Source organism: Leptosomus discolor, chromosome 8, assembly GCF_034619465.1.
Source record: "Leptosomus discolor isolate bLepDis1 chromosome 8, bLepDis1.hap2, whole genome shotgun sequence".
Lineage (NCBI taxonomy): Eukaryota > Metazoa > Chordata > Aves > Leptosomiformes > Leptosomidae > Leptosomus > Leptosomus discolor.
In genome coordinates this window covers 60,580,994-60,602,381 of record NC_141398.1, presented here as the reverse complement: position 1 = coordinate 60,602,381, position 21,388 = coordinate 60,580,994, and the positions used below count along the sequence as shown (strand labels likewise).

The 21,388-nt window shown below is 66.4% G+C and overlaps 3 protein-coding genes and 1 non-coding gene across 4 annotated transcripts in view; all 4 read right to left on the bottom strand.

Moving 5' to 3' along the window:
* Nucleotides 1–1,671: 1,671 nt before the first annotated feature.
* Nucleotides 1,672–9,231, bottom strand: CPNE7 (copine 7). The gene is made up of 15 exons (XM_086469043.1): nt 9,013–9,231; nt 6,055–6,237; nt 5,909–5,983; nt 4,984–5,058; nt 4,804–4,887; nt 4,633–4,722; nt 4,397–4,495; nt 3,484–3,570; nt 3,307–3,366; nt 3,063–3,196; nt 2,866–2,920; nt 2,671–2,722; nt 2,432–2,565; nt 2,058–2,294; nt 1,672–1,809 (listed from the first exon to the last, which is right to left on the bottom strand). The coding sequence occupies exons 1-15, from the start codon at nt 9,229–9,231 to the stop codon at nt 1,672–1,674; spliced, it is 1,722 nt and encodes a 573-aa protein (XP_086325169.1).
* A 2,914-nt stretch (nt 9,232–12,145) lies between these two features.
* RPL13 (ribosomal protein L13) lies at nt 12,146–16,810 on the bottom strand. Its single transcript, XM_086469124.1, has 6 exons — nt 16,781–16,810; nt 16,342–16,457; nt 15,783–15,924; nt 14,288–14,461; nt 13,257–13,313; nt 12,146–12,348 (listed from the first exon to the last, which is right to left on the bottom strand). Exons 2-6 carry the CDS (start codon nt 16,443–16,445, stop codon nt 12,190–12,192), a joined length of 636 nt encoding a protein of 211 aa, XP_086325250.1. The 5' UTR covers nt 16,446–16,457; nt 16,781–16,810; the 3' UTR covers nt 12,146–12,189.
* LOC147415033 (small nucleolar RNA MBII-202) lies at nt 16,082–16,162 on the bottom strand. Its single transcript, XR_015183753.1, has one exon. It is a non-coding gene; the product is annotated as a small nucleolar RNA MBII-202 (small nucleolar RNA).
* Nucleotides 16,811–18,246: 1,436 nt separating the features above from the next.
* Nucleotides 18,247–21,388, bottom strand: part of SPG7 (SPG7 matrix AAA peptidase subunit, paraplegin) — a 32,204-nt gene continuing 29,062 nt past the window's right edge. The window contains exons 16-17 of the mRNA XM_086469130.1: nt 20,568–20,645; nt 18,247–18,973 (exon numbers count right to left, since the gene is read on the bottom strand). Of these exons, the coding sequence (XP_086325256.1) occupies nt 18,764–18,973; nt 20,568–20,645 (288 nt within the window). The 3' untranslated portion in view covers nt 18,247–18,763. The remainder of the gene's footprint in view (nt 18,974–20,567; nt 20,646–21,388) is intronic.

Genomic DNA, 21,388 nt, shown 5'->3' with positions numbered 1-21,388 from the left:
CACCACAGCACACAGCGCGTGGCACGCGGCACTGTTCGTGGCACCCGGGGCACAGCACTTGGCACCCAGCAGCCCATGGCACACGGGACGGCACACGGTGCGGCGCGGAGCACACACCATGAAGCACACAGCAGGCGGCACATGGCACATGGCACAGCGCATGGCACGCAGCATACGGCACGCGGGACACAGCACGTGGCAAAGTACATGGCACACGGTATGTGGCACACGGTGCAGGCACGCGGCACACATCACGTGGCACACGGGACGTGGTACAGGGTACCTGGCATGTAGCAGGCAGCACGTGTTGGACAGCATGTGGCACACGGCACACATCACACGGCACATGGCACACGGCACACAGCACATATCACGTGGCACGTGGGACACGGCACACGGCACACGGCACACGGCACACGGCACACGGCACACGGCACATGGCACATGGCACACATCACATGGTACATGGCACACATCACATGGCACATGGCACATGGCACATGGCACATGGCACACGGCACACATCACATGGTACATGGCACACATCACATGGCACATGGCACACGGCACATGGCACATGGTACACTGCACACCTCACATGGTACACGGCAAACACCACACATCACATGGCACACGGCACATGGCACACCTCACATGGCACATGGCACATGGCACACGGCACACATCACACGGCACATGGCACATGGCACACGGCACATGGCACACGGCACACCTCACATGGCACATGGCACATGGCACATGGCACATGGCAAACACCACACATCACACGGCACACATCACACATCACACGGCACACACCGCGCGGCACGTGGCGCCCGGCACGCGGCAGAGGCGATGCGCCGGGCAGGGCCAGCAGGAAGGCGCCGGCGCTGCCGCCTCTCCCGCTCCATGGCCTGGATTTCGGCCCAGCGGGCGGGCGGCTGCTCCGGCACGGCTTGAAAGCGGCGGCTGCTCCGAAAGAACCGCGGCTCCGAAGCGCCGGCGCTCCCCTGGCACCCTGCCCGGCACCGACCCCCTAAACACCGGGGCGGCTGGCGGCAGGGCCCATGTGGCTGGTGGCAGTGCCATAGTGGCCGGTGGCAGCGCCCGTGCGAGCAGCCGGGGCTGGGGGCTGCGTTCAGCTCTTGCCACCGAGCCGGGGCCGGGCAGCGCGGTGGCACGGTGAGGGGCGCGAGGGGGGGGCTGGGCAGCACCCCGGGATCTGCCTGTCCCTCTGCCCGCGCCCGGCGAGGGGGTTCGGTGTCGGCGCCCAGGGAGCACACGGCGCGGGCACAGGGCTGGTTGCTTTATTGGGGGGACCCTTTACTGGGGGGACCCTTTACTGGGGGACCCCGCATGCCGGGGAGGGGGGGGGGAGGGGGTTTGTCATGCAGCCTCCAAACAATGTCACAGCGACAGACAAGCGGGAACCGAGGGGACAGCAGGGACGGAGCGGGAAGGGGCCACAGACCCCCGGGACCCCACTGGGAACCCCCAGCCCCCTGGGCAGCGCAAAGGGGGGTGTCCCGCACCGGGGCACCGGGACCGTCCCCGTGTCCCTGGGCAGCGGGGGGCACGGTGCTGGCTCCCGGTGCCCGGCGAGGAGGGGTCTGCGGCGGCGCTGGGACCCGGCGGGGCCCCGCGGCGTGGCAGGGGGTGCGGGGGGGACCCTCACTGGGGCGAGCTGAGGTTGGAGTCGGGGGTGTCGGGCTGGGGGCAGCGGGGCGGGAAGGCCTTGTAGCTGTAGTACTCCACCACCTGCTTGGGCACCTCCGCCAGCACGCACTTCGCCAGCGCCGTCGGCGACGCCTGCGGGGACGGGGGACACCGGGGGGGACACCGGTGGGGGGACACACGGGTGAGTGGGGGGGGCACCGTGGCACCATCCGCTGCGGCGTGCGGAGCAGCACCCGCCGGGCACCGGCGTGCCGTGCCGCGATGCTGGGTGCTGCCATGGGGCCGGGAGGGGACAGGAGGGGCCGGGAGGGGACAGGAGGGGCCGGGAGGGGACAGGAGGGGCCGGGAGGGGACAGGAGGACCCCCAGCGCCCCACTCACGTTCTTGAACTCGCGGAAAGGGACGAACTGGACGATGTCGCGGAGGACGGGCTCGCCCTTGGGGGAGCGCAGGACGCCGTCGTCGCCGTCCAGGATCTGCATGTCGGTGAAGTCGGCGTTGCCCACCCCCACGATGATGATGGACATGGGCAGGTAGGAGGCGCGGACGATGGCCTCCCGCGTGTCCGCCATGTCCGTCACCACCCCGTCCGTCAGGATCAGCAGGATGAAGTATTGCTGGGGGGAGGGGGGGGGGGGGGGGAGGGAGCCGGACAAGGGCTCAGCTCTGACCTGGGAGCAGCCACAAGCGGCACGAGCGTGCCAGGGCTCAGCCCAACCCGGACCCCCGCCGGGCAGGGGCATGGGGTACGTACTGAAGCCTCCTTCGTCCGCTCCTCGTCGGCCGCCACGCGAGCCACCTTGGAGATGATGGGGGCCACGTTGGTGGGGCCATAGAGCTGGATTTTGGGCAGGCAGCTCTGGTAAGACTCCACGACGCCCTGGATGCCTGCGGTGGGGAGATGCGAGGGGTGAGGGGGGCAGCAGTGGGCTCTGGCAGACAGGGGGGGGGCCATGGGACCGGCCTCCCCGGCCCCACCGGAGCTGGCCTCACCCTCACACTCGTCGTTGTCGGGGTTGAAGTTGATGGCGAAATCGTGGGAGACCTGGAGGGCGAGAGGGGAGGGGGCAGCCGGCGCCCACCCACCCGCCATGGCTCCTGCCACAATCTGAGCCCCTCGGGAGCCATGGCCCAGAGGGATGAGCGCATCCCTGGGGTCCCACGGAGCCCTGACGACCCCCCCCTTACCTCGTACTTGGGGGGGATCCTTGCACCAAAGCCCAGAGCTGAGAATTTCTTATCGCTGCAAAGGGAAGGGTGTGAGGAGCCCCCGGCAGTGCCAGCACCAGGGTGGCACCAGGGTGGCCATCACCGGGGTATCCTGGCCATGGGGGTGGCCATCACCGGAGTGTCCTGGCCCTGGGGGACCCCCCGGAGCGACCGACCTGTCGTAGTCCTGGCAGATCTCGCCCACCGCGACCAGCGCCTTGAGGTACTCGTTGGGCTGGTAGGGGTTGATGTAGTGCAGGGAGCAGCTGTTGCGGGGGTCCCCGTTGGAGGCCGTGAAGTCGATGGCCACCTGGCAAGGGGTGTGGGGGGGGTGGCGGTGAGGGTCCCCCGGGGCAAGCGGGGCCACCGGCACGTCCCTGCTGGGGTCAGGTGGCTTCGGGGCGGGGGTGCGTGGCTCACCGTGAAGTGGATCTGGCAGCCGCCCATGATGTAGTCCAGGAAGGAGTAGACCCTGTGGATCTTCCAGAGGGACCCACGTCAGCCGGACCTGCCCCACGGCAGCCAGGCATGGCTCGGCTCGGCACGGCACGGCATGGCCTGGCACGGCTCGGCACGGCTCAGCACGCGGGCGCTCACCTTCAGGTCCAGCAGCACCACGACCCCCGAGTTCTTGTAGTTGCGCTTCTTGATCTTGTACTTGGGGTTCATGCAGTCCCACTGCACCTGCGGCACGTGGGACCCGCGCTGCCTGCGGCCCCCCAGCCCCGGGGATGCGGCCCCAGGCGCTGGCACCCCCCACCAGGACCCCCCGGCCCCCCAGCCCCACAGCTCTGCGGCACTGTGACCCCACAGGCACATAAACCCATAACCCTGCAGCCCCATAACCCCACAACCCCATCACCCTGAAGCCCCATAACCCCACAACCCCATAACCCCACAACCCCATAGCCCCACAACTCCACAACCCCATAGCCCCACAACTCCACAACCCCATAACCCCACAGCCCCATAACCCCACAACCCCATAGCCCCACAACTCCACAACCCCATAACCCCACAACCCCATAACCCCATAACCCCACAACCCCACAGCCCCATAACCCCATAATCCCACAACCCCACAGCCCCATAACCCCACAACCCCACAGCCCCATAACCCCATAATCCCACAACCCCACAGCCCCATAACCCCATAACCCCACAACCCCACAGCCCTATAACCCCGCAGCCCCACAGCCCCACAACCCCACAGCCCTATAACCCAGCAGCCCCATAACCCAGCAGCCCCATAACCCCACAGCCCCAGGGCGCAGCCGCCTTCTCCCCGCTCCCACCCAGCCCACGGGCTCCAGCCAGCCCGGCCAGAGCCCATTTCCCCAGAGGACCCCAAACCCACCATCCCTTCCCCAAAGAGGGGGGCAGCAAGGGGAGAACAACCCCAAAACCAGAGGAGGAGCTGGGAGGTGCCTCGTGGAATGGGATGCGCTGGCAGGGCGGCGAGGCGACCCCACGGGCTGTCCCCACAGGTGTCCCCCCCCCCTGCGCCCACCTTGTTCTCCCCCATCGCCTTCTGCATCTCCTCGAAGGTGGTGAAGAACTCCCCGATGAAGTCGTGTTTGCCCCGCGAGTCGTAGTCCCACACCACGCACTGCGGCGGGGGGGGACAGCTCAGCTCCGGCTGGGCAGCACCCGCCTACGGGGGGGACCCCCACCCACACCCCCCCAAACTGCACCCAGCCCTGGCACCGTCCCCGGCGGCTTGGGGTCCCCATCACCCTTCCTCACCCTCAGCTTCCTCTTCTCCTCGCAGCTGCAGAGCGAGTTGAGGGACACCTTGAAGGGCTCCCAGATGGGGCTCAGGTTGTTCTTCACCACCTGCGGGGCGAGGGGCTCAGCGGGGCCGGGGGGTGGCCACGGGCCAGCCGGGGGACGGGTCCGTCCCCCCCGGGACCCCACCTCGGTGCGGTACACCAGCTGCTCGCTGCGGTCGTCGTCGATGCGGTAGATCTCCAGGAAGGGGTCCGACTTGCTGAAGAGGTCCTGGAGGAGGGGGCAGAGCACCGACCCCCCTGCCCGCCCTGCCCGCCCTGCCTGCCTGGCCCTCCCCGGCGCCCCTGCCCGCGGGACCCAGCTCACCTTGTCGTCCAGCTTCTTGGCCCGGAAGGCGAGCTCCACGTAGCCGTTGTTCCCCGAAATCTCCTCCGAGATGACCTGCGAGGAGAGGCGGCCGCGGGGCGCTCAGCACCCAGCACGGCTTTGTCCCCCTGCCTGCACCGGCAGGGGGGTGCCCTGGGAGGGGACCGGGTGCCACGCGCCCTCCCTGGCATGGCGGGGACCCCCCAGGGTGGCCAGCAGGGGACCCTGAGCCCTCCCTACCCCCAAGAGCCTGGGGGGCAGCTGGATGACAGCTAGGACAGGAGCAGGGTCATTGGGGACCCGCCATGCGCCCCAGCTCAGCGCCCCCCCCCGCCCCAGCTCAGTGCCACCCACATGTCCCAGCTTGATGACATCCCAGCACCCCAGCCCAGTGCCACCTGTGTGCCCCAGTCTGCTGCCAACCACATGCCCCATGCAGTGCCACCACACCACCTCAGCTAGCTGCCATGCATGTGTCCCAGCCTGGTGTCACCCCAGTGTCCCAGCCTGGTGTCACCCCAAGGTCCCAGCTTGGTGTCACCCATGTGACCCAGCTTGCTGTCACCCAAGGATCCCAGCTCAGTGCCACCACTTGCCTCAGCTCTTTGTCACTCCACGGTCCCAGCTGAGTGCCACCCATGTGACCCAGCTTGGTGTCACCCCAGGGTCCCAGCTCAGTGCCACCCAAATATCCCAGCTCTGTGACACTCCAGGGTCCCAGCTCAGTGCCACCCAAATACCCCAGCTCTGTGACACTCCAGGGTCTCATCTTGGTGCCACCCCAGAGTCCCAGCTCGGTGCCACCACAGGGTCTCATCTCAGTGCCACCCACGTGCCCCAGCTCTGTGTCACTCCAGGGCCCCAGCTCGGTGCCACCCGCGGGTCCCAGCCCGGCGCCGCTCCCGGCGCTGGCTCAGCCGCTCACCGTGATGGTGGACTTGCCCGCGAACTTCCCGTACTTGAGGAACAGCGGCTTCGTCACCCGCTTCTGCGCCACGATCTGCCAAAGCCGAGCGGTTGGGGAGGGGGCGCCTCCGGCGGGTGTCCCCGGGGCGGGGGGCACAGGCTCACCTGCCCCACGGTGCACTCCATGCCCCCCAGGAAGTCGTCGTCGTGCGTGCCCACGCCGGCGTGCCCGTGGCTGTCGTACACCTCGAACCGCAGCTTCTGCACCTCCTCGAAGTAGTAGTCCACCGTGAAGATCTTGGCGAAGACGGGGTTGAGGTTGCTCTTGATGACCTCGCTGCGGTCCACCTGCACGGGGGGAGCTCGGCTGGCGGGGGGCAGCCGGGCCAGCGCCCAGCTCGGGGCTGGATCTGGGGGAAGCCGAGCTGCCCAGGACCTCGGGGTGCCAGAGCTCGCCTGGAGCTGGGCACGGGGATGCAGGAATGCAGGGATGCGGGGACGTAGGGATGCAGGGGTGCGGGGATGTGGGGATGCAGGAATGCAGGGATGGGGGGATGTAGGGATGCAGGGGTGCGGGGATGTGGGGATGCAGGAATGCAGGGATGGGGGGATGTAGGGATGCAGGGGTGCGGGGATGTGGGGATGCAGGAACCTGGGGATGTGGGGATGTGGGGATGCAGGAATCCAAGGGTGTGGGGATGTGGGATGCAAGAACCCAGGGGTGTGGGGATGCAGGAACTTGGGGACATGGGGATCTGGGATGCAGGAACTCGGGGGTGTGGGGATATGGGGATGCAGGAACTCGAGAGCACGGGGATGTGGGGATGCAGGGGTGGGGGATGCCGGGCAGCCCCCAGGGAGGACCAGCCCTGCACAAGCCTTTCCCTGCCCATGCAGGTTCCCAGGCGAAGGGTGTTTGGAGGCAGCCCCGGCGCTGGCTCGGGCAGGGAGGTGTGCCCGTGAGGGCTCCAGCCCTGCCGACCCCCAGCTCCGGGGGCACCGCTCCCTCCGGGGCTCGGGTAAACCCTGTGCTTGGTTGGAGGGGATGCTCTGGCGCTGGACCACCGTTTGCCACGGCTCCGCTCAAGCAGGAGCAACGGGCTGGTGCTCAGGATGAGCCCCTGCGCTCCCACCTCGGGCTGGCCAAGGGTGGGGACCACCGGTCACCGGCCACCGTGGCCCTGGCAGGCGGGTGGGTGCTCAGCGCCTCCTGGCCACGCTGGCAGCGGGTGCTGAGCGGCTTCCAGGAGCCTCCCCCGCACCCCCCGGTCCCTGCCAGCGTTGACTCACCAGGACGCATCCTGGCCACGGCACCCTGCCAGACCACCGGCCCCTGCCCACCGCCCGCCTGGTCCGGCAGCATCTGCCGAGCCCGCACCGCCGCGGGGCCCCCCCATGCAGCCCTGCGCCTCCTGCGTGGGCGCTGCCAGCCCCGCAGCCCCGCCACGGGGCTCTGGGTCATGGGCACCTCAGCCCCTCTGGTGCCAGCCCCTGCCGGCGCGACCGGGGCTGTTTGGGCTCTCGGGCCCAGCGGGCAGCGGCTGAGGTGGCTTCAGCCTCCGTCTCGGTTGGGCTGGGGGACACGTGGTGGCAGGGACAGGGAGGGGACAGCTCACAGAGTGCCTCAAGAAGTGGCCCAGGAGGGGCCCTCTTGGATCTGGCCCTTGCACAGCACGGCACGGCACAACATGTCGTGGTACGGCACGGCACGGCACGGCACGGCGCACCACGTGCGGCACGGCACACCGTGGCGTGGCAGGGTACGAGCGGCTCGGCACGGCCCAGCCCGGCCCAGCCCGGGGACCCCCAGCCCACGGCTGGCACGGGGCTCGCCGCCCACCCTGGCTCCAGCTCTGGCTCCGGCGAGCGGTCGATTCCCCGCAGAGGGATTTAGCGCCGGATCTGCCGCCTGAGCAGCGGCGATCAGGGCTCAGCCGTGGGGATGCGACGGCAAGGAGCCGTGCCAGCCCCGGTGCCGGTGCCAGTGCCAGCTCCCGCGCCAGCCGTGGCTCGTCTGGGCACCAGGGCCCCACGGCGCGGTGCTGTGAGGGGCACACGGCCGCAGCGCCAGCCCTGGCGCCCCTCTGGCCTGGCCCCGGCTGCCTGCCCCGAGCGGGGTGAGACCAGCCCTGACCCACCCCCGGGGTGGCCGAGGTGTCCCTCGGCCCTGGCCCGGGGCAGTGGGGTCGTGCCGGTGCCACGCACCATGGGCACCCCCTTCTGTGGCCCTGCCGGAGCCGTGGAGCCCAGGGGGGGCTCGCTGCGACCAAGGCACCTGTGCTGTCCCCGTGTGCTGCGGGTGTCCCACAGCATCTGCCCTGCCCTGCCCTGCCGAGCTCTGCGCCCTGCACCTTGCACCCTGCACCCCGCACACACCCTGCACGCACCCTGCACCGTGAGCTCTGCACCAGCACCCTCTGTGGGCACCCTACACCCTGCCCTCCACCTTCTACTTCACCTTGCACCCTGCTCCCCACCGTCTCCTGCACCTTGCACCCTGCTCCGCACCCTGCACCCCACGCTCCATCATCTGCACCTTGCACCCCTCTCTGCACCCTGCACCCTGCTCTGCACCCCACTCCCCACCATCTCCTGTACCCTGCGCCCTGCACCCCGTTCTCCACCCTCTCCTACCCCTTGCACCCTGCTCTGCACCCCGCTCTCCATCATCTCCTGCACCCTGCACCCTGCTCTGCACCCCACTCCCCACCATCTCCTGCACCCTGCATCCTACTTTCTACCATCTCCCGCACCCTGCGCCCTGCACCTCGTTCTCCACCCTCTCCTGCACCCTGCACCCCACTTCCCACCATCTCCTGCACCTTGCACCCTGCTCTGCACCGTGCACCCCACTCTCCATCCTCCCCTGCACCCTGCTCTCCATCATCTCCTGCACCCTGCACCCTGCTCTGCACCCCGCACCCCGTGCAGTGGCTCCTGCCCCGTCCCTGGCCCCATGGGCCCTGCAGCCACCCTGGGGCTGTCTCTGCTCCTGTCCCCATCCCAGACACTCCAACCCCGCGCCCAGCACCCCGCACCCAACCCCGCGTCCCCGAGGAGAGCCAGCCCCCACCCTGCCCTGCTGCGGGAGGGGGTGCCGGCGGTGCCCCCCCCCCCTCCTACCTCCATCCACTGCCCCTGGGACTGCATCAGCAGCAGGACGCAGGGGTCCGACTTGTTGAGCGTGTCGCGGTCCAGGAGGTGCTTACAGCTCACCCGCAGCTCCACCTTGGAGAGGACGGCCAGCGGCGCCTGCGGGGACGGCTCGGGCGCCTCGCCCATGGTGGCACGGTGGGCGGCCGGGCGCGATGGGGGGCAGGCGGCCCCGTGGGCGAAGGGCATGCGGGAGGAGCGGGGCGGCGAGGGTGGCCGCTGCCTTCGTTGCCGTCAAGGAGCCCGGTGGGCGCCCGTCATGCCCGGGGCGCGTCGCCCCGCGGTGCCAGACGTGGGTGCCGGAGCCCAAGCGCGTGGGGTCGGGCAGGTCCTTGGTGGGCACCAGGGTGGGATGCTCCAGCGGGTGGAGGAGACCCTGGGGAACCCCTCCGAGGTGGGGCGGCCCGTTCCAGTCCCGATGGCTCCGTGGGGCCCTGCGAGGCGTCAAAGCACAGCGGGGTGAGCCGGAGCTGGGTCACCCCCTCGGGACTCTGCCCGTGCACCCCCAAGCGCCAGGCGTCACCCACCGCCCCCCGTTCACCCACCAGCCCCCTGGGCTGACCAGGGGTCCCGTGCCCAGCGCTGCCCCAGCCCCCTGTCCCGCAGGGAGTGGGCACCTGAGTGGGGACGGCGGCTGTGCAGGAGTGGGGGCTGCACAGGCAGCCCTGGGCCCCCACCCTGGGGGGCCCCTCCTGGTGCTGGGGAGCAGAAACTCCCCTCCTGTCCCCGCAGGTAGCGCACCCCCTGCCCGGGCAGGGCTTGCTGGCGAGGGCAGCGGGGACGCCAGGTCCTTGTCCGTGCCGCCGGGTGATGCTGGCCGTGCCGGCCACGTCCCGCTGCCCCAAGCAGGGCTGGTGACACCCCGGGGTGACGGGGGGGGATCTCCCCCATGCTGGGGACAGCAGCCACCCTCAGTCGCGGAGGCTGGTGACGCTCACCCGGGTGATGCTGCAGCGACGGGTCATCAAGGGGCTCTGCCACCCCCAGCCCCGAGGCTTGTCCCCCCCCAGCCACAGTCCCCCGGGGGCTGCCTGGCTGGGGCAGGGGCAGAGCAGCCCCCCTGCCCGCCCGCTTGCCCCCGCCCCAGCCCCAGCGTGCCCAGCCCGGCCAAAGTTTCCCGTCGAAGTCACGCAGGGCCCTGGCTCTGCCCGGCACGTGGCTCTGGTGCCCCAGCTCCGGCGGGCATCGTCCCCCTCCCCGGGATGGCGGGCACCCCTTGGCATCCCCCATCGGAAGGGGGGGGGTGTGCTGGCACCCACCCTGCCCGGCTGCCCCCCCCCTCACCTGGGTGCCGGCGGCCTGGGCTCCGCACACGGTGGGGCCGAGGGGCTGGGGTCGGTGTGGCGGCGGGGAGCCGGTGTGGCGGCGGGGAGCCGGTGTGCCAGCCGGAGCCGGTGTGCCAGCCGGAGCTGCCGCCGCTGCCACCTCCACACAACTGACTCAAGCTGCAGTTCGGGAGCGGAGCCCTAAGAGGGAGACGACAAGCTCCGTTAACTGCCTCGCTGCCGGCACCGGAGCAGAGCCCACCCGTGGGCACCGGGGCTGAATGGGGTCCCTGGGGTCCCCGGCACCGCTGGCTGTGCCAGGGCAGGTGCTCCCGCTCCAGGCGAGCCCCCCCCCGTGGCATGACCCTCGCTCCCATCACCCCTCGGCCTCCCCAGCCGCTCGCCGTGGGGTACCCAAGGCCTGTCCTGGTCACGCTCTCAGCCAACCCCCTCCAGCGCGAGGATGGGGTGCCCCAAAACTGCCAGGTGCCCCCCACACACACACCGGAGCACCCAGACCCACACCCCACGCCCGTGGATCGGCGGGGTGCTCTGTGCCCCCCGGCCGGGGGCTGCCCCTGCACCCCCCACCCCTGCACATCACCCCAGCGCTGCGGTGCTGTCAGCTCGGCTTTATGGAAGATGATGTAATTAGCCCATATTTGGAGGGATTAAAATGCAGATAGGGCTAATGAGCACGAGGGCACCGCACGGCCCTGGGCTTTGGGAGCTAATCCCCAGCCCGCCTGGCAGAAATAGGCCACCCTCCTCCTTCCCCCGCTCCCCCCGCAGCCCCACGGCAGGGCCCAGGGGGGCAGGAGGTGGCCGACCCACGGGGGGGACAAAGGGTCTCAGCGCAGCGGGGCTGGGAGGGACGAGCTCGCGGCCGGCCGTGGCACCGGCAGCTCTCGCCCCTGCGTTTCGAGCAGCCTTGAGTTCATCCAGTTGTGCTGGGGGTCCAGCCCAGTGCCTGCTCTTCATTTCATCCCATCCCATCCCATCCCATCCCATCCCATCCCATCCCATCCCATCCCATCCCATCCCATCCCATCCCATCCCATCCCATCCCATCCCATCCCGTTTCCCTCACCCAACTGCTAACGAACACAAACGACGCCGTTATCCCAGCCCAGGTGATCCGCAGCCCAGCCAGGCTGCCGAACGGCCCCAGAACCGATGAGCCAGCAAAGGGGCTGGGCGAGCACTCCCCGGAGCAGGACAGACCCCCAACCCCAGCCTGTGACCTCCCCCCAGCAGCTCCAAGGATGGAGCAGAGCCCCCAGGCCCTCTCCAGGGCAAGGCCAGGCTCCCCCTTGATGTCCCTGCGGTATTTCCCCCCCAAAATGGGTTGAAGAGCAGCCCCGGGGGCTGAACAGAAGCCGGGTGAGCACAAGGAGCAGGATTGGGCCCCCCCCTCCCAGTGCTGGGGCTCTGCTCCAGCCAGCACCGAGTGGGCGCTGCGGGGACACCTCATGCCCCCTCCAAACCTCAAACCGGGGAGCAGGACCCCCCACGCTCAGGCAGGGCTGCAGCCCAGCCCCGGAGCAGGTCCCAGCCCCCAGTGAGTCCCACCGCCCCCCCAGCCCCCACGGCTGCCACCCACCACCACAGCCCACCTCCCACCACAGGGCCAACCGCTCAGCCTCACGTGGAAACACGTGAAAAATCATGAAATCTGGAATAGTGGCAGAGAAGACAGGTAAGGGGGGGGGCTGACAATGCTCCTCAGGAAAGGGGGTTTCACAAAAAACCCCAACCCAAACCCTCCCCGGGGGGCTTCGGCAGCCCCTCGCCCAGCCAGAGCGGGGCAGGGCAGCTGCCCTAAAAAGCCAGCACGCTTGTATTTCGACGTATTTTTATTGACAGTTCGAGGGAGAATGGTTCATTTCTTCTTCTCCACATCCTGCTCCGCCGCCTCTTTGGCGCGTTTCGCCCGAATGCCGAAGAGCCGGGCGTTGGCTCGGGCCATGCGGAGGCTGGCGAACGCCTTGAAGTTCTTCTCGTCTTCCGAGATAACGCGGGCCTTCTCCCGCTTGAACACCTGGGGGGGGGGGGGAGAGCGCCAGACAGTCAGCGCGCTGTCAGGGGCGGCGCTGAAGGCCTAGCACCGTTCATCTCGCTGCATTTTTACCACCCGCTCCAGGACGCCGCGAAGAACAGAGCGTTTGTGCCATCTACAGGGCCTGCCCCGCTCATCGCGCCACCAGCCGCCTCATTCCAGCCCGTTCCCGATTTGCCGGCGCACGTCAGCACCAGAGCACAACGTACCGGGGCCGGGGGGGGGGGGTGGGGGGGAGGAAAAAAAAAGAAAAAGAAAAAAAGGAAAGAAAAAAGACAAATCCAAGCGCAACGTGAAGTGTGAGTCAGGTTTGAGGCGGGCGAGCGGAAGCAGGGAGGGTTTGAGGCGGGCGGTGAGCGCCTGGGCTGCCAGCACGTGCCCCTCGGCACTGAAGTGCCCCAGATTTCACCGGTACGAGCGCCCCGGAAGGGACCAAGGGCCAACAAGGACTCGGCCCCGAGCGCCAAGAGGTGCCTCAAGCTCTGCGCTCGCAGGAACCGCGCGACGGGGGGGTTATGGCGCAGGGTCCCCCAGGGCTGTCTCTGGAGGAGGGACCTGGCTGCGCTCCTCCACATGTCACCGCAGGCAGGCGGGGGGGAACGCTCCAATCCTGACTCCCTCAACCCCCTGCCTGGAGCTCTCTGGACCCAGGAACAGCTCGTGACGCCAGGACTTCCTCGGCGATACCACGTTCAGCCGAGCGCCCCAGCCCTGAGCTGCTCGCGGTCTGCTCTGCCACACGGAGCCACACGGGTCTCGGCAAGGACAAGCCCGACCTGTTCCTGGGGTTTTGGGGAGGGCGGGGAGGGTCTGCAGACCCTCAGCAGAGCAGCAGGAAGAGAATCCTCTCCACGGAGTTTAACTCGTGGACACGACGCCGTCACACTTACGTTCTTGATCGGCATAACCGGTCCCGTCAGCTGAGTCGCCATCTTGAGTTCCTCAGCCTGCAAAAGAGGGTAAAACACGTTATTTAAAAAAAAAACCACCCCAGCATTTAAACCACCCCAGAGCCAGGGGTGAAAGCAGGCCCGTCCGCAGGCACCCAACGCGCCGTCACCATTCGGACCGGAGGTTCGACCCCGACTGGTGACGAACTCGGCGCTTCAGCCCCGCGGCTCCCGGAGCGTTGGGCCGCGCCGTGCCCGGCCCTGCGCCAGCCCGAGGGGCAGCGGCCTTCCGGGAGCACCACCAGCCGGAGAAACCTGACTTCTCCCGGGCCGTTATCCGCCGGACCCCCAGCGTGTGCCTCAGCAATCCCTCCCGAGGCCAACCCCAGCTTCTCGTAGGAGCACGGCATCGCCCAACAACGATCTCAGCTGCGTTTCAGGCAGCTGACGTCCGGTAAATAAACCCAAAACGCTGTTTCAGACACAGGGAGCTGTGCCTGCTGGTACAGAACTCGAGACCCCCCTGTTCTCAAACGCAGCCCGAGCGCGGCGGGCTCCACCGCAGCTCAGACCCCCCGCAGCCGGAGGACAGCCTGAGCACACCGCCTCGCTCCGCGACTCCCACCCCACGGGAGGCAGAGCCCAGGGCGGGCGAGGAGAGCCAGCTGTACCCCGAGATTTTAACGGAAAGCCTTTCTGTACGTCAGCAGCGACGACGTTCTCAAGACATCCTTACGCAGGGCGTCCACCGAAGGGCCCGTCCGCCCACCGAAGGGCTCGCCCTTGCCCGGCAGCCGTCACCGCCGCAGAACAGAGCTCCAGAGCGACTTTTCACCCATCCTGACCGCCTTTAACCCCCCAAACCGCAGCTGGACTGGCTGGTCACCGACCACAGCCCCGGCCAATGGACCACGCGAGGAGCGCGGCCCCAAATCCCAGCTGCACCCCCCAGCAGCACTGCAGCGGCCAAACCTCCGAGCCCGCTACCCCCCACGGACCCCCTGAGGCGTTCCCAGCCGCCAAGCACTCACAGAGCTGTCTCCCTTCTTGGGCATGGCCGGCTTCCTCGGGAAGAGGATGAGCTTGGAGCGGTACTCCTTCAGCCTCTGCACGTTGGCCTGCAGGGACTCGGTGGACTTGTTGCGCCGCCGGGGATCCACCGAGATTCCGATGGTCCGGGCGAACTTTTTGTTAATGCCGGCGAGCTGGAGAGAGAGAGCGAGCGCCACGGCGTCAGCCTCCGGCACCGCCGGGAGCCGGCCCAGCCATCGGCCCGGCGGGGGCTCGAGCGCGGCCACCGCGGGCTACGGGGGCTGGGGAGCGGCTCGGCGGCCGGGCAAACGGCGAGAGGGACCGGCTACGCCACAGGCAACGGGCGTCTGGGCTTTAACGCCCAAAGTGTTCCACCAACTTTGGGGTGACGTGTGCAGGTGGATTTCCTCAGGGGAGCAACGTGCAACCCCCGAGTAACTACGAGGGACAGGCTTAAACGCCGGTGCACGAGGCAAATTCGCAAAGTCCGGCCGCGGGTAACTCCGGTTCACTGAACACTGGGAGCTCCGCTAAAGAAGTACTTTCGGTAACCACCTCCAACAAGAAACAACCTCGTTTTCTGTTTAAAGACAAACATCTGCGTACCACTCTGCATTCCACCATTAACCTAAAAGTAAGGAAAAATAAAGTAACAAAGCATTTGGTACCCAGAAGAACACTCTGACTGCTTCAACGCACCCATTTCACCGTTATAAATGTTTTAATTCAATACCAAACCAGGCACAAGAGGCGGCTGGGGGAACACCGCAGTTCGCTCCTGCCCGCTGCGTGGGGATACGTGGGCGGGGGGTCCCGCAGACCCCCACGCTCCAGCTCTGAGCAGCTCACCACCCCCGGCAAGGTCACACAGGAGGGTCTCCTGAAGCACCGGAGGGCAGCAGCCTCTTCCCCCAGACTCCGAGTGTCCCTACAGCAACTCGCAGCTACCGCATGAGGAACAGCCGCCCCGGGGTCACTCCCTCTCCCGGCACATCCCCGGCTCCTCTCAGGAAGGAGCCGCGCCTGGTCCACCCCACGATCACGTTCACATCGGCCAGAATTTTTAGGATGAGCAGAAACACGTTTCATAAACAAACAAAATAATTGAATGAAGAAGCTGTTTGTCTTTTTTTTTTTCACCTCTTTTTTCCCCCCAGAAGTTTAGGAGACTCCATTAAGGCTCCACCAGAACGCGATTTTAACAGAATTTTGTGTAAGTCTCAGCCTGGCCGGACAAACGGACGTTACTTTTCAAAGCAACCTTCCACCCTGCCGTACACTGCCGCATCCCCACCCCACAGCCGTGAAGAGAAGCCCACACCAGCGTTCTCTACGCTCCCACAGCGCCAGCGCCACCAGACGTGACCCCCCAGCTGGGCTGTCACCGGCAGATACCGGCGCCTCGGCCCCTCGCATCGCCTACACGGGCACACCAGGACCAGGCAACCACGCTCCGACAGCTCCCCCAGCTCGGGACCGCTCCTCTGTACTTACTTTAAGCTCTTCCAGGCTGAAGCCTCTGCCAGCACGAACTTTTTTGTGGTATCGGACAGTCGGGCACCTCACTATAGGCCGTATGGGCCCGGCCACCGGGCGGGGAGCGATGCGGCGAGCCTTCGCCTGGCGGGCCTTCCTCCTGCGACGGCGAGGGGACAGCGGTCAGGAACACCGCGCTGCTGCCAGAGGGGCCGCCCCGACACTGTCCCCCCCCACCCCCGTCTGCCATGCGGGGGTGGCTGGGAAACAAACCCAGCGCCGGGCTGGCAGCTCGGAGAGGCCGATGGCTGCTTCTAGAGCAGGGCCGCAGTCATCAGAAATACCAGGGTTCGAGGGAATCATCAAGGCGGTGCAGCGATTCCGGAGATGTCTCATCACTTGACTGCGGCGAGGAGGGTCTGACCCCGAGCGGGAACCCCACACCAAGCCAGCCCCCCACCAAGGGAACGGAGCAGCCCGACAGGAGACGAGAGACAAACCTCCGCCGCTCCGCCACAGGAGCTCAAGCAGGCGGCGGCAGGAGCAGCGCCGGGGAAGGCGGGCGGCGGGCACTCACCGGCGGATCTTGCGGGCGGGCTGGTTGAACCATGTGGCCACTCGCCGCTGCCAGTCCTTGTGGAAGTGGGGCTTCAGGATCATGCCATTGCGGCTGGGCGCCATGGCTGCTGCGGCCTAAGGAGAAGGGCAGGGCTAAAGACGGCTCCGCCGGGGGACCGGGGCTGCAGGGCCTGCCCCGACGGCCCGGACAAGGGCCCCTCCCCGGCCCCCGCGACCCCCAGGACAGGCCCAGAACGCCCCCGAGCCCGCTACCCCCGGCCCGGTGCAGGGCCCTGGCGGCGGCCCCTCCGGGCCCGGGCCCAGCCCTGTCCGCAGCCCGGAGCCGCCGCGCAGGGCCCGGAGCGGCGCCGGAGCACAGCCCGGCCCGAGGCAGAGCCCCCCGCGGGAGGATGGCGGCGGATGGAGCCCCCCGGATCTGCCGCAGCGCCCCGACTCACCTCCCGCCACGGCAAATGGCCGACCGGAAAAGGAAGCTACGGCGCCGAGGAGGGCGGAAGTGCGATCGCTGCAGCCAATGGGCAGCCGCCCGGGAAGGGCCCAATGAGGACGACGGCGGCGGAAGCGCCTGGCGGCGGCTTCACCACGCCAGTAGTAAAGATGGCGCCAGCTTAAAGGGCCCGCGACCCCCGAGCCGTGGAAGCACCGGCAGGGAGGCGAGGGGTGAACGGTGCCCCGGGCCGCTGCCGGGCCAGGAGAGGCTGTGAGGGACCCCGCTCCCCTCCACATCCAGGCCCCACAGCAGGGCTCTGCCGCCTTCCCCGGTTTGGGGAGGGCAGCAGCATCCCCTGCAAGGCAGCAGAGGGGTCGGGGGTCCACCACCCACCTCGGCAGAGCCAGCATCCTGCAGCGGCCTCGGCCTGGGGGGCACGACGTGCCACGGGACGGCACAGCCACGCTGGCTACAGCCAGGAAGCCACCGAGGCCCCCACCCTGTCCCACCAGTGTCCCAGCGTGGCTACAGCCATCGCCCTCGGCTTCACGGCACGGAATCCTCCCGGCAAAGGGTTTATTCAGGCAGCCCAGAACACAGCCATGACTTTTAAAAATCCAGCAAGAGCAAAGGACACTTGAAATTTCCATCTGCTGCTGGAAAAGCGCATTCAAAGTATGAACTTGTGAAGAAACAAACAAGTTTTGGGGAAAAAAAAAAAAACACCTAATACAGGCAGTAGCATCCCACTCCTGCCCCGGCAAGCAAGGGGAGTCGCCCCCATGAGCGCCCATACCCCAGGGAGGGCTTGAGGCTCCGCGTACAGAGGCTGGGACAGGGGAGAGGGCGCCTCGCAGAACATCCTTCCCCCCTCACCCGGGGAGACGAGAGGGTCCCCGCTCCAGCCTGACTGCGGGGGCAGGAGCCTGGGGACTGACTGATTCCTGAGGAGGGGGGAGCTGAAAGCTGGCAGAGAGGGGGCTTGGGCTGGGGTCTTTCAGGTGATGGACAATCCTCCCAGGCAACGATCCTTCCTAGAGGACTAACCCAGCCAGAGCACACCGGGCCCCAAACCCCCATTCCAACACCTCCCCCGAGGAGCGGCAGACCACCACGCCACCAGAGCCCCGAGGACGGGGCCAGAGAACGGCCCCCTTCTCACTGCGGCTTCCCAAGGGACACGCTCGCTTTCGCTCGAGTTCCCGAGAGCAAGACCCCAGCTCTGAACCAGGAACAACCTCCCGCCACGTAACTCGGGGCCGCCCTCCCCAGCGCTCGTTCCCAACGTCACGCTGAGGGGTCGCCAGGTTTTCCTCCGCCTCTGCTCGCGAGGCGCTGGCTCTAGAAACTGCAGGTAAGCTGTTGGCTCGGGAGAAGGCGGCCCTTGTCCTGTACAGCCCCACCGCTGTAAGCGGCTTCGTGCGTGCCAAAGCACACACCCGCCTCTCGACGCACTGCACACGCACCGCAGCACACGATGGACAGTTTATTCTGGTGAAATCGGGTTTTTTCCGTCTCGATTTTACGCCGAGACGACCGAAGGTTACAGCGGAGCCACACCGGAGCTACAGCACCTCGGCCTCTCGCAGGGGTTTCGCTACGCTGACCCTTCTGGCCCTGAAGGGGACGGCCCCCGCGCTCCTGCCACGTCACACAGCGTGGCCAGAGGGGGCTTTACAAGGACTCCCCAGCATCCTTCACCCTCAAGAACACGTACACCGCTCCTGTGCACAAGAAACCTTGCCAGCAGATTAGACTTACCCAACTCCTAATCGCTACTGCCCTGCTGAGAATCAATTTCACAGTCCTAAGGAGTTCTCCTTCCTGCCGGGAAAAGCTCGTTAGGAGAGCCAACGCAGCCTTAATTTTTAGGTAACGGCCGCACAGAGATTCAGTCCCTGCTCAGTATCTTTGATTCTGGAGCTGGAAAGGGTCTGTGTCCAAAAGAGGCCTCTAGAGTCCCCCCCCCGTTGCACATCAGGACTGGGCTTCAGACCGGTCTCAGCCGTGGTTCTTCCTCCTCCTCGTGGTTGGGTGGCTGCTGGGGCATTTCTTCATCTCTCGTGTCTTGCTTGTCTCTCTCTGCTTGAAGCCAGCTCTGAGGAGCGATCATTTTCTTCGGCCCATAGGGCGGAGGCCCAATCAAAGCTTCAATGTCGTCGTAATTTATCACTTCTTTCTCCAGGAGGGCGTTAGACAGCTGAGAAAGAGTAAACAGGGCGCAGTGAGGCACAGGCGTTGGCAAACACCCTCCCTGAACTGATCTGAACTCTCCCCGAGCCAGCTCAGCTCAGCTCCCACCTCAACGCCCGCACGCAGCGCGCGCTGCGGCCCACGAGGAGCAGACCCCCGGCGACCACACCGCAGACGGGGCCATCCGAGCGCCGGTCGGAGCCAGCACTAAGCTCTCCAACGCCTTTCACGGCAGCGTTTTTTGGCCAGGATGGCGAGCCAGACCGCCGGGCACAGCCAGCGGAGCGCCCTCCCTGCCACTGCCACCGCCCCTGCGGCCCCGAGATGCCGAAGCAGCAGCAAGCGAGACCCCAGCCAGACCCGCCCCCCTCCCCCTGGGCACGCAGCGGTAACAAAGAGCCGCCTGTTCCCGCAGGCCCGGGCTGGGGGGCAGCAGAGGTTCCTCTCCAGGAGAAGTCAAATTCTCTGGCCCCTCCGCCAGCAGAAGGGCCGCACTCGAGCGGCAGGTGGCTGTCAAACACCGAACCGCTCGGTTCTGGCAACCAAAACATTTACTCTGGAGACACTTTGGCTGAACTTAAAGGTTTTTCTGTGACGAGCCTCTATCAACATCCCACCGCCGTTAACCGAAAGCATCGGAACAGAGGAGGCCTGCGGAGAGGAGACCCCCCCCTCGCCACGCCTGCCATCAGAGCACGGTCCTAGGGACGGGGCTGTGACAGGGCCAGCAGCAGGGCGCCCGAGCGGGCGAGCTCTGGCTACCTTCCTACGGCCTGCAGGCACGTGGCTGAAGGGGTGTTTTGTCGTTGTGTCTTTAAAAAGGCGATTTAATGAAAAAGGATTGGTTTATTCGCAAAAGGTGCAACACGGAGTTGGCTCCCGGTCGTTTTGGATGTTACGGAATGGACTGCTGAGGGAAAGGTCACGCGGAGACACAGGGTGCTGCAAGGCAAGCGTGGCTCAGCCCAGGGAGGTGGGCACGTGCCAGGGTGACGGGCTGGGGGACGGTCAGGACTCAAAGCTCTACCTCTGCAACAAGGACCCCTCGGTGTATCAGGGAGCTGGAGGTGAAAACTGCCTGGTGTGACCAGAAGGTACGAACCCAGCACCAGTCAGCCCAGGTGACGGGTCCCCTACTCTTTCACCGAGGCCAGAAACCGTCCACCCGCTTCCCGCACGCCCACGGGAGCCACCTTGGCAGGCTCCACAACCACAGTCACTGCCTGCTCTCCAGGAAACCACGCTGCCAAGAGGCCGGCAGAGAAGCGCAGGTGAGGGACAGAAATTCCAGCTTCCATCACCGCCCCAGAGCGCTCCTCCTCCTCCTCCTCCTCCATCCTGCAAACACCAGCTGGTGCCAGGAAGCAGACTGCCGGAAAAGGCACACATCCCTCCCTCTGCCCGCTCCTCATCCCGGGGATCGGCAGTAAACAGTCACTTGCTCACAACACGAGCCCCAGCACTCCCACCACGAGACTTTCTAGGGGCACTGCCACGGCTGAGCTACAGAGCGCAGAAAGCAGCGAGGCAAAACACACGGGTTCGAACAAAACCCCAAAACACCCCCCCGCCCCCCCCCCCCCCCCCCAGCTCCAACTTACTGTCTGCAGCTTGTCCCGGTTCTCCAGTAAGAGTTTTTCCGTGCGCCTGTAAGCCTGAGCCACCAGGACTTTGGCCTCCTAGAAGATAGTAACAAGAGGAGGGATTTGGAGCGTAGGTGGCAACAAGCACAACACGGGGGTAAACACGGAGGGATGGAATCTGCAAAACGGAGCCAGGCAAGAAAGCGGCTCCCGTCAACAGAAAATACAGATAAATGCTTTGGAGAAGAAAAAAGTCAGCGGATACTCACGACAAGGAACAGTAAACACCTGCACGAGCACAATTCCTCAGCAGTCCCAGCTGATGGGAAATGCAGACTAACAAAGGAGGCTGTCCAGCAGCACGAGATGCAGCTCAGCACAAATCCCAGGGAAGCCCGGAGTGCTTTTGAACCAGGGATTTTTTAATTTCCAGCTATTTGACTCTTCAACTAAGGCAATTTATTTTTTTTTTTTCCCAGTAACAAAGCCTAATTTCCTGTCAAAACAGGCTGACATTTTGCAGCCAGCGTTTTGGTTCGACAGCCTCTCTGATCTAGGAACAAACTGTGCAATTTAAGACACGGGTTTCTTGCCATCTAAGCGCTGCGTGGCCATGCTTAGGTATCCACGGGCCTGCTGCGGGCCTGGAGAGCCGTCACCCAGCAGAATCTGCCCCAGGTTATTCGTCTGCAGTTCCACCACCACCCCCAGCCTCCCCAGACGACTGCTTCTCCCACAAAGCATTTCTCCCTCTCTCCAAACGGCGCATTCGCACCTCCCGTTCTCCCAGCAGCTCACGGGGGTCTCGTCCACACCAGAACCAGGACTGCAGCTTTCAC